The sequence below is a fragment of the Panthera uncia genome, chromosome B1 (assembly GCF_023721935.1).
Source record: "Panthera uncia isolate 11264 chromosome B1, Puncia_PCG_1.0, whole genome shotgun sequence".
In the NCBI taxonomy this organism is placed as follows: domain Eukaryota; kingdom Metazoa; phylum Chordata; class Mammalia; order Carnivora; family Felidae; genus Panthera; species Panthera uncia.
This window is the reverse complement of record NC_064811.1, coordinates 119472713-119485183: the sequence shown is the minus strand read 5'-3', so window position 1 is coordinate 119485183 and position 12471 is coordinate 119472713. Positions and strand designations below refer to the sequence as shown.

Here is a 12471-nt window from a genome sequence, read left to right as displayed (position 1 = left end):
CCCCCCCCCCCCCCCCCCCCCCCGCCCAGGTCAAACTTGCAATGTTGAGCCATGCCTGAGACTTAAGCAGAAAAGTGGTTTCAGGAAGAGAGGTGTACGTGGTGAGGACATTAGAATGCTACCCCAGCTGTTTCTGCAAATTTTACCAGTGATCAGTGACCACCCAATCTTAGGCATTGGGATATGGCATAAAACTTGACTGCCATAAATCTTAAGTGTGGGGCCTATACACCAGTATTTTGGATCCAGATACAGCAGCCATATCTCATTTTGTTGCACTTTGCAGATACTGTGGGGGTTTGTTTTGTTTTGTGTTTTTGTTTTTTTTTTTACAAATTGAATGTTTGTATTTTAAACTTAATTATAATTGTTATGGCGACCTGGGATCTTTGATGTTACTGTAATTGTTTGGGGTTCCATAAACCATGACCATGTAAGAGGGCAAAATTAATGGATAAATGTTACATGTGGTCTGACTGCTCCCTAACTTGGCTGCTCTGCACCTCTCTCCAGGCTTTCTTGTTAGGGACTCATGCAGCTGGTGACTCTCGGTTGAAACTGGTGCTCACCAACCATTCTGAAAATCCTAGGGCCCTTTGGAGTAATGCTAAATGTACTCTGCCTGTGCTCTGTGCTCTCTAAGTGGAAGAACAAAGCCTGGATGACAGTACATCTGTTTACAACATGGTTTACTGAATACTGATGAGACCTGCTCAGAAAAAAGTTCCTTTCAAAATATTACTACTTATTTGACAATGTTGAATGCATCTGGTCCACCCAAGAACTCTAACAGAGATAGACAAGATGCATATTATTTTCATGTCTAACACAGCATCGATTTTGCAGCCCATGGATCAAGGAGTCATTTCGACTTTCAAGTCTTCTAACTTAAGAAATGCACTTCATAAGGGTGGCATAGTGATTCCTCTTACTGATCTGGGCAAAGTACACTCAAAACCTTCTGGAAAGAATTCACCATTTTAGATGCCATTGAAAACATTCATGATTAATGGGAACGGGTCAAAGTATCCACATGAACAAGAGTTGGGAAGAAGGTGATTAGAACCCTCTGGAATAATTTTTGAAGGGTGTCAAGACATAAGTGGAATCTAAAAATGTGACTAAACTGCTGCCATCTCCTAATAAAATCTGAACGGATGAGGAGTTGCCTCTTATGAGCAAAGACAGTGGTTTCTTGAGATAGAATCTATCCCTGGTGAGGATGCTGTGAAGACTTGAAATGACAATAGACTTAGAATATTCCATAAACTTAAACTCTGCTGCTGTGCATCAACTAAGATGGACTCTAATTTTGAAAGAGGTTCTAATGTGGATAAAATGCTAACAGCACTACCTGCTAACCTTTCATTGGAAGGAGAGTTGATGTGGCAAACTTCATTATTATAAGAAATTGCCACAGCCATCCCGACCTTGAACTACCACCACTCTGAGCAGTCAGCAGCCACCAGCCACCAACATCGAAGCAAGACTCTCCACTAGCAAAAAGATTACAACTTGCTGAAAGCTTAGATGATAGCATTTTTAGCAACCACATATTAAGGCATGTGCGTTGCTTTTTTAAACACAATGCTATTATACTACGTTGTAAATGTATGCACTAGGAAACCAAAATAGCCATTTGACTCACTTTACTACAACATTCACTTTATTGCAGTGGTCTGGAACTGAATCCCCAGTATCTCTGAGGTAGGCCTGTATACTGAAATAGGTTACACTATATTTATAAAAAGCTGCTCCTTCCTTGAAAATGGTCTTTGGGAATCAGGTCAACCATGTTCTATGAGCAAGTCCATCATTCTGCACTTGATTCAACCTCTTCAAATCTTTTCAGCTTGAGACTGCCCACTGAATTGGCCCACTAAAACACTAACAGAAGTGTTAATAAGGGCTGGCAGCTCCTTAGAAAGGAAATTTTTAAATATTCCTCAAAATGGTAGAACTAAACCCATCTACCACTCTTTAGGACATGCAGATCTTTAAAATTCTGTATGCTTATATATATAATTTTATACTTAAAGTGTAATTCTACTTGACAAAGATTTGAAGCCACTAAATTGGTAAGTCAATTAATTGGTTGGTAGGTACCAAAAACTAGTCAATATATATTGCTGTTTGTCTTCTATCACACACAGTTTACTTCTTCCCATCCCTAACCCATTAGCGCCAGATGCTATTAGGCTGTTTCTCTTCCTCTTGAAAACTTGTCTTTGGTGACTTTCAACAGTTACCTTTAGCCTTATATTTTTCTAAGTATTTCTTCAAAAATGAGGCTCCCACGCTTAATGGTGACTTGTTTCATGAAAAGAGCGATCATTCCTCAAGTTTTGTGTACATAAGACCCAAAACTGTTTTCAGAACCCAAGGTTAAAATGAGGTCAATCTGGAGGGGAACACAAACTCAAATTACTCTACAGCTTGTCTTAGACACTGAATTTTGCTGGACACCGATAGCAACAATTCCACATTTTGGGAAAGTGAGCAGTATTAGTAATACTTTAAAAAATCAACACTGAAAATAAAAATCTCAATGTGTGGGCAGATGACAAGTGATAGGAATTTTAGAAGAAATTTAGAAGAAAATTTTAGGAATTTTAGAAGAAATCTAAAGGAAAGAGATAATGTCCTAAGGAAAAAAGGTAAAAATCAAATGAGAAAATTGAAGAAATGGAAAGAAAAGACCACTTAAGGATTATAAAAGTTATATTTATTCACGATGCTACATTTATTGCATTCCCTTAGAAAAATGGAGAACTGTTTATGTACCCAATTTGCACATATAAAACTTTATACAAATTATGTGTAGCACATAAAGGCCTCTGGTACAGCTAAAATCCTGACACTACAATTTGGGTAAATCCTGCTTCAGGGTCTCCAGTTTATCAAGTCTGTTCAGAGAAAATAAACACTGGTATTATACTCAATCTTGCCATTCACACTTAGAAATTATTTTAAAATATAAAATTTTCACTCTAAAAACTCAAAAAAGGTAAACTGGAAGGGGACACATTTTGTTACCGATTTCAATTTAACAGTATGACAAATTCATACCTTATTTTGGCTGGGTCTTTTTAAAAAAAACTATCACCTTAGTTTTGACATTCTTTCTAAGTTGTGGCTGCTTCAAGAAGGTAGTATGTCAAAACATTTACCAAACAGTAAAAATAATATTCCTTTTACAAAATGGTACAATAACACATTACGGAACCAGAAAATACTAAATGTCTTTGGCTATACAACTAAAAGGCCAGTCTTCCAACAGAATAGGGCATATTCACACCTCAGAACCAACTACAGACACAAAGCATAACAGAAATATGCATAGAATTTAAGGATAATTTGTCTTGCCTTTTTTTTCCATTCTACCCATATAATAATCAAGGAGAATGCAATTTACATAATCTTCCCAGATGAGACTCCATATCGCACTACAAAGATACCCAAATTTCTGCAAAGGCAAAGTGAATTAAAACAATTACACAACTAAGACCAAAGGGACAAATGTTTGTTATCTGCAATTTTAGTTGTTTGCTTGTTTTTTTAAGCTTCTTTTTTTAAGCTTTGAGTGTAGAAATCATAGCTGATAAACAAAAAGTCACAATCTTCACAAATGAAACTATAATAGAAAAATAAATCAAATGAAACATTTATTAATAAATGAAGCCTGTTTTATTACTTCAAGTGTTAATGATAAAAAAAATTTCAGCACAGCTGTTGCATTTAAAAAAGTGAAACTACATACTATGTTTCTAGCTCAGTAAACAGATGAACCTGATGTCTTTGAATGACATAACAATTGAGCATTGTACAGTACATCTTATGAAGACCCGTAAATTAACGAACTACTGGTTTAAAGTTAGTGATTATGAAACAAATATGTATTCATAGTTTCAGCTTCTTTTTTCTTCCTCGACCATCAGGTGCTCCATCCATTTTACGTTTCTGTGTCTACAAATGAACAGAAGGATTGCTTTTCAGCACAAGACAACAAAGGTAAAACCTAGACTATTTTTACTTTAATAACTGCTACATAGTAATATGTATTTAGCCTTTCTTACCTATTATAATCTTAATACTCCAAATAGTCTTATCTACTCACTTTACTAACACAAATTTTATTGCTAATGAAATGATTTACAATAAGCAATAGTGAGTCAACACATCAAACCAGTATAACATGCCCTACCAAAAGAAAGCAGTACTAATTACTTTATGAAGTTACATAAATACCAAGGACATTAGAGGCATTCACTTATTCATGAATTTTTAAATTATTACATCTAAATAAAAATATGACATTTTTTTCTCTTAAAATATCTGTATTCACAGTGCTAAGATATCACTGGGACAATAAGCCAAACCTTGGAAGTTTACATATTCTAAAATTGTAACTTGTACTCCTCAATGTCAACTGTAAGCTCCTGGCATTCACAGGACATGCCTTCCTAGGTTTTCATGAATGCCCAAATTATGAACTACCATCCGATTACCCACAGAATGCATAAAAGCAGCTTACTTAAAAAAAGAAAAAAAAAAGGACTAACACCTCAATGATAGCTAATGTTCAAATTCTTACAAAGAAAAGTCTTCTAAGAATGTTATTTACATATTCATAAATACTTACAGAAGGTTTTGGTCCTCTCTTCTTTTTCTCTGCCTTCTCTTTTTCTTCTAGTTCCATGTTTTCTCTTTCAATCAAGGTAATTAAGGTGTTACACCTCCTCTGGAGTTCCTGAATTGTAAAAATAAATTTATATGGTAAATATGTATTTTCCATTGTTTTCGTGATACCCAAGTTATAAAGCTATAATGTTTTGGGGCGCCTGAGTGGCTCAGTTGAGTGTCCAACTCTTGATTTCAGCTCAGGGTCGGGCTCTATGCTTAGCACGGAACCTGCTTGAGATTCTTTCTCCCTCTCCCCCCCCCTCACGCACTCCCTAAAATAAAAAGAAAATTGTAATGTTTTAATGTAATATAAAATCATTTATGCACCCCCCATAGATAAAATGTATAAAACAGACCTAACAGCAACTGAATCACTCTTTAATTATATTTATAATGCATTTATAGTGCAACGTTTCCCAAACAAAGATACACAAGACAAGAAGATGCCCTTAATGAAAAATAACCCTTCAGAGGTCAAACACGAAAAGACTGTGCACCATCCTCCATCTTAAAGAGTGACAACATAAATACGCTGAGAGAAATCTTACTATGAAAGATGTTTAAATTTTGCTTATCCCTGTATATCCCAAACCTAAAACTACAGAACATTTTTAGCATTTTCATCCTAAATAAAACAAGACGGAAGTTAAAAGCTCAGAAGCAGTAAAATGCACAATAAAAAGAGGAATTAATTCGCTGAAGCCCAACTTTCCTGAATTATAACTTTAGGAACTTACTTATCAAAAACAGCTTTTTAAAATAATCCAGACTCGGGGCGCCTGGGTGGCTCAGTTGGTTAAGCGACCGACTTCGGCTCAGGTCATGATATCGCAGTTTGTGAGTTTGAGCCCCGCGTAGGGCTCTGTGCTGACAGCTCAGAGCCTGGAGCCTACTTCAGATTCTGTGTCTCCCCCTCTCTCTACCCCTCCCCTGCTCACGCTCTGTGTCTCCCTGTCTCTCAATAATAAAGATTAAAAAAAATTAAAAAAAAACAAAAACAAAAAAATAAAATAATCCAGACTCAACATTCAAATGGGCAGAGGCCTAAGTACAAGTTCTTTCTTTATAGAAATGTGTTCATTTATGGGAATGCAAGCTGGTGCAGCCGAAAACAGTATGGAGGTTCCTCAAAAAACTAAAAATAGAACTACCCTACAACCCAGCAGTTGCACCACTAGGCATTTATCCATGGGATACAAGTGTGCTGTTTTGAAGGGACACATGCACCCCCATGTTTATAGCAGCACTATCAACAACAGCCAAAGTATGGAAAGAGCCCAAATGTCCATCGATGGATGAATGGATAAAGATGTGGTATACATGTATGTATATGGATATATACATACACACAATGGAGTATTACTCAGCAATGAAAAGGGATGAAATCTTGCCATTTGCAACCACGTGGATGGAACTGGAGTGTATTATGCTAAGTGAAATTAGAGAAAGACAAAAATATGACTTCACTCATATGAGGACTTTAAGAGACAAAACAGATGAACATAAGGGAAAGAAAAATATAAAAACCGGGAAGGGGGACAAAACAGAAGAGACTCATAAATATGGAGAACAAACAGGGTTACTACAGGGGTTGTGGGAGGGGGGCTAAATGGGTAAGGGGCACTAGGGAATCTACTCTTGAAATCATTGTTGTACCATATGCTAATTTGGATGCAAATTTTAAAAAATAAAATTTAAAAAAATGTTCACTTAGAAAACCAAAATTTTCGGGGCGCCTGGGTGGCTCAGTCGGTTAGGCGGCCGACTTCGGCTCAGGTCACAATCTCGCGGTCCGTGAGTTCGAGCCCCACATCGGGCTCTGTGCTGACAGCTCAGAGCCTGGAGCCTGTTTCGGATTCTGTGTCTCCCTCTCTCTCTCTGACCCTCCCCCGTTCATGCTCTGTCTCTGTCTCAAAAATAAATAAACATTAAAAAAAAAAAAAAAAACCAAAATTTTCTGAACAAGTCAAGTTTTAAATTATGATCATCACATTCAAAAGGTGGAACTGATGGTGATGCTTCCCATTTAGAACCTGATTAATAATATCAAAAACTAGCGCTTATCAGACGTGGTGATGTTACAAGATATGTGATACTAAAGGATAGAACCAGGAAATTTTTTAAGTTATCCATGATAACAGTTTAATTTTTTTTAATGTTTATTCATTTTTGAAAGACAGAGCACAAGCAGGGGTGGGGCAGAGAGAGAGTGGGGGGGGACACAGAATCTGAAACAGGCTCCAGGCTCTGAGCTGTCAGCACAGAGCCCGACACAGGGCTTGAACTCACAAACTGCGAGAACATGACCGGAGCTGAAGTCAGATGCTCAACCGACTGAGCCACCCAGGCACCCCTCCATAACAGCTTTTTAACTATAGATAACTGTTTTCTCATGATCTGATTTAACCTCTAATACTTACAATACTGTAACTACAATGTACTCCAAAGATGGAATGAAACCACAATTTTACCTATTAAGCAATACTTACTCTGAATGGTTTGCTACGTTACACAAAAAGGCCCAAGCACTCACCATTGCAGTTCTGGACTTCAAAAACCAGTCAAATCTGAACTGAGGAGAGTTGCGAATACACTGTCGTAATTCATCATAAACGTTTTCTTTGTCGAATCCAAGTTTGTGAAGCATACAGATTAGAAAACGATCCTCTTCTTCAGTATAGTTTTTTCCTTTGTTAGTACCATACGATATTCTCAGCTGATGAAAAGGTGCTTTGTACCGTCCAATCTATCAAAGTTAAATTTTATAATATTATATAAATCCTGTATAATACATATTTCAAATCAACATTAGTAAAATTAGCTAAAAATGTTATGTTCCAAATCAGAATTTTCTACCCAAAGCATCTCAACTACGTTATATAACCTTTGTTGTGAAACAACCTTATAGTCTTTATTATTCTAAAGAGAAATATAGGCTGAGACTTTCTGATACTATGTAGGAAAGAGCAAAATCATAGGGTTGCTGACCAAGATCCATCAACTGAAGTACTAAGGTAAATTCTGTTGAGACTTCATTTGAATGTTGTTCTTTGAAGAAAATTTACATTTGAAACCATCATTTCATTTCCTTTTAAAAAGTTACTTTAACTCGCATATTCTCAGGGAGAAGTTATATTACTGACTGCCAGATTTATTAATACACAAAGTACCTTCGTGTCAAGTGCTTTTTTGATACTAATTCTTCTTTGAATTCTTGCCTCTCCCCTTTCAATCTGAGCCATAATCTTCTCTATGTCCTGGAGTTCATTGCATCTTTCCCAGAATACAGCTGGTAAAAAAGATGGACAGATGGGACAGATGGAGGAAGGGGTAAGATATAAATAATTTCTCACAAATGCTCTCATTTATTTAACTTGCTAAGGATTAAGAAATATTTCCATTTCTCTCGTATCTAATACTACAAAGTAAATAAGTCAATTATTTAATTTTCTTAACTGTAAAAAAAAAAAAAAAAAAAAAAAAAAAGATGAGCTGGATGATTTAAGTATCTCCCAACTCTTAAATTTCTATTATTGAATCCTAAGCAGACTCATCACAGCACAACCAGACCTATTGATATGACAATCCAATTGACTTCAGGAAACAGAGGCATATAATACTTGAGTCATTACAGAGAAAAATAAAATGAAAGCACAATTATTCAGTGTATTCAGTACCCTATTATTTTCTTGGCTATAGCCAGTTCACTAGGGTAAAAAATAAAAGTATCTTTTTTTTTTTAAAGGACATTTTCTAAATTGATTTTTTAAAAGACCTAACTTGATTTTTTAAAAACACAAAAAAACTAAACCTCCCCAACAGCTCTCCAAAGAACCTGAGAACATTCTTGTATCTATTAAAATAATAAGAAAATTACCTGAATATTCAATAACTTCTTCTGGAGTTTTTCCTTCTACTTCTCTTGCAATATTTTCAATATCATCACGACCCCACTTCTCATTAGCTTTGATAAACTGGTTAAAATCTCTCTTATTCCAATTGGTAAATCCCTTCAAAGCAGCAGAAACAAAATATTAACACACACTGAACATGGATAAGACACTACTACACTTTTCTGTAACACTTAAGAAAAATTGGTAAATTTTCAACTACTCCTTGTTTTTAAGTTTTTAAAGTGGTAACTTTTCATACACACAGATGTGCATTTTTAGCAATATGTCATATATTGCTTATATAACCAAGCAATTAAATCTGAGTGGAAGAGACTAAGGAATGCTGCATGCAAAGGTGACCTTTTTGCTGAGTGCTGAGGATTAGCAGGACTTTGCAAAAAGGAATGAAAAACATATAGCAAAGAGCAAAGACATAACAAGTGGGAAAACAGAAGAAAAACAGAGCTTCAAAAGTAGGCCAGATACTGGCCTACAGTAAGGCCAGATTCTGAAAGACCCTGATTAAACCCTAATGGTTGTTAAGTAGAAACTTGTGTTTGAGAATAGTAACTTAATACCAGTGTGGAAGATTCATAGGAAAAGAAAATGAGAATACTGAAAGAAAGGTGATCAAAAGGTTATCCACTCTACCAAGGCTGGTACAAATCTCTCCTCTTCTAAACTACCTCAACAACTCATGACAATCAAAATGTAGCATGCTTTATCATCTCCAATTACTCCATTTTTTAAAGAAGACTTGTACTTTGTATACCCCAACACAACCTAAACACAGTACCTTACAAAATGATAGTTATTAAGTTTTATGTTGATTGAAGACTATACCTGTGTTAGAAGCTTCTCTTTTTCCTCTAACTCTTCATCATTAAGGGGTTCAGCTTCATCAATCTTAAGCTGTTCTTCTTTTTGTGCCTGTGCTGCATTTGGTAGGTCAGGATTTCGAGGCACCTAAAAAAAAAAAATAATCCAACCATGAAAAAAAATACTGCTATATACCGTTTGTTAAGAACAAACCAGATTAGTTATGATCAAAGTGTTACTCCCATTACCTTGTACCCAATAGTTTTTCTGTAATACAGAATTTCTTTTTCCAATAATTCAAATAAACGCGGAGGAAAGAACTGGAAATCCTGAACGTTAGGTTGTTTCGGAGGTCGAGGAGCCTACAGACAAAAACAGCATTGTTCATTTAAAAAACCTGTTTTAATTAATGGTAACCTTCCCGTTTCCATACACCATGACAGCCAATTCTCTAAGCAACTGATCAATTATTAACATTGAACATTAATCAAATTTTTTATTTTTTTTTAAATTTTACTTTTTATTTTTAAAAGTTTATATCCAAATTAGTTAGCATACAGTGCAACAATTTCAGGAGTAGATTCCTTAGGGCCCCTTACCCATTTAGCCTATCCCACCTTCCACAACCCCTCCCGTAACCCTCCATATTTATGTTCTCCATATTTATGAGTCTCTTCTGTTTTGTCCCTCTCCCTGTTTTTGTATTATTTTTGTTTCCCTTCCCTTACAGTCATCTGTTTTGTCTCTTAAAGTCCTCATGTGAATGAAGTCATATGATTTTTGTTTTTCTCTAATGTCACTCAGCATAATACCCTCCAGTTCCATCCATGTAGTTGCAAATGGCAAGATTTCATTCTTTTTGATTGCCGAGTAATACTCCATTGTATATATATACCACACCTTCTTTATCCATTCATCCATCGATGGACATTTGGGCTCTTTCCAAACTTTGGCTATTGTTGATAGTGCTGCTATAAACATGCGGGTGCATGTATCCCTTCGAAAGAGCACACCTGTATCCCTTGGATAAATGCCTAGTAGTGCAACTGCTGGGTCATAGGGTAGTTCTATTTTTAGAACATTAATCAAATTTTAAATGCATACATTCACAACTAATTTTTAGAAAATTTCTTAACAAAAACTGAAGGAAATACACTGTAAGAAGCGACAAAAATACCTAATTCTCAATCTGATTTTACTGCAAGAATATAAGAAAAAAATTACATTTCCGGTATTTTTAAATGTTTTATTGCTCTGTCAACTCACCTTGGGTGCTTTAGGTTCACTGACACGAAGAGCTTCCCTAAAATAGGCATCAACAGCATAGTTGGCTTTTCTTTCTCGTTTTGGTGGTTCAATCCACTCTGTGAATGCTATCTAGTGTATGGGAAATAATTCATATTACCTATTTTTATTATATACGGTCACAAATCTTATATGAATGCAACTCTTACTGTGTACAATACAACTCTTGTTTGTAATGGAAAGACATTCGTAAAATGCTGGACTATAAGCTCTAGGAGGATAGGAACTATGCTACTTTGCTCAAAACTATGTAATCAATACATGGGACAGTGTCCAGTAAATAACATATATACACAGTAAGTACCTCTTGATAAAATGAAGAACATTCTATCAGGTAGGGGGAAAAAAATTACAGAATGTGCTACAACCCAAACTAGGAGAAAAATGTAGGTGTGTACTTAGCCCAGAAAACATTCAGAGGATATACAGGCCTAAATGTTAACAGAAAAAAACAGTGAGTAGAATTCTTTTTTTCTTCCAACCTGTAGGTATTTTTAAATTTCTCTACAATACAAACAAGTATTGTTTAAGGAATTAGGAAGTTTTTCCCTTTAATTACCAGCCAATTCTGTTAAAAAAAAAAAAAAAAATCTAGTAAGGTTGTGACAAATTTCTTTGCCAATTATTTTAATTTTCAAAGATTCCAAACTATAATCACCCCATATTTCAACTATAATAGTATATACAGTAAGCCTCATTAAATTTTTAAAACATTTCAGAGATTACTAACTGAAAATAATTTAGATGTGAATATACAGAAATGACTGCTTTGAGACAAATTTACAAGGCATTACACCTAACACTTAAAATTGCAAGTTTCAAGTAAAATAAAGTGTTCAAGTAACCAAAATGTCTTTCAAAATTACCTTTTGTTTTTCTCTATAATCCTCTCCTTCAAAGTTATAAACACTCGACTCTGTATCCATTGTGAAGTTTCTAAGGGAGCTTTCACCCATCTTGGAGAGCTTTTCATTCATCTCTGCAGTCTAGGGAAAAAAACAGATTAGAGACAAAAAAAAAAAAAAACAAAAACCCAGAAGAATTGTAGTCAAAATTAGGCTTTACAGTACACAAAAGCTTCTTTTTATGGTTCACATTAACAAGTACTTCCTCAAACAGTTCTGATTTAAAACAGTTTATATATTAAAAACATTATCACATTTAGGGGTGCCTGAGTGGCTCAACTGGTTAAGGGTCTGACTCTTGATTTCGGCTCAGGTCGTGATCTCAGTTTGTGAGTTCAAGCCCCATGTCCAGCTTTGTACTGACAGCGTGGAGCCTACTTGGAATTTTCTCTCCCTCTCTCTCTGCCCCTCCCCTGCTTGTGCATCTCTCTCTTAAAATAAATAACTTAAAAAAATAAAAACATTGTCATTTAATCTGTACCTCACCTTCTTTGCACCTCTTTCCAAAATACCATCAATATCCTCATCCGTAATCTCACTTTCCTTTGAAGCAAATACATGTGTTGCCCCATGTCTAATCATTTGAAGCATTTCATCTTTCCCAATTTTGTTCAGATTCTGATCCACAAGCCTTCCTGGAAATAAAAAACAAAAACAAACAAAACACATGTTATATAATGTTAAACTATATTTTACTGGAAACTTGGTATTTTAAATGTTAGATGTAATACCATGTATTCTGCCTCAAGCATCAATCATTTCTGTTTATTCATTTCTGATAATTTTCATTTTCACATAATGCCAAATTCGTAGCTGTAAGCTTTGAAATATTCTAAAGTTTATCTATTACATAATGAAGCCTACTG

The 12471-nt window shown here is 35.3% G+C and overlaps 1 protein-coding gene across 2 annotated transcripts in view; it reads right to left on the bottom strand.

The window, feature by feature from the left end:
• Positions 1-2703: 2703 nt before the first annotated feature.
• Positions 2704-12471, bottom strand: part of SMARCA5 (SWI/SNF related, matrix associated, actin dependent regulator of chromatin, subfamily a, member 5) — a 38389-nt gene continuing 28621 nt past the window's right edge. For both annotated transcript variants that reach the window (XM_049632217.1, XM_049632218.1), the window contains 10 exons: positions 12092-12240; positions 11567-11686; positions 10662-10772; positions 9644-9757; positions 9420-9542; positions 8561-8693; positions 7854-7972; positions 7217-7429; positions 4643-4750; positions 2704-3966 (listed from right to left, as the gene is read on the bottom strand). In XM_049632217.1, coding sequence (XP_049488174.1) covers positions 3901-3966; positions 4643-4750; positions 7217-7429; positions 7854-7972; positions 8561-8693; positions 9420-9542; positions 9644-9757; positions 10662-10772; positions 11567-11686; positions 12092-12240 — 1256 coding nt within the window. In that variant the 3' untranslated portion in view covers positions 2704-3900. The remainder of the gene's footprint in view (positions 3967-4642; positions 4751-7216; positions 7430-7853; positions 7973-8560; positions 8694-9419; positions 9543-9643; positions 9758-10661; positions 10773-11566; positions 11687-12091; positions 12241-12471) is intronic.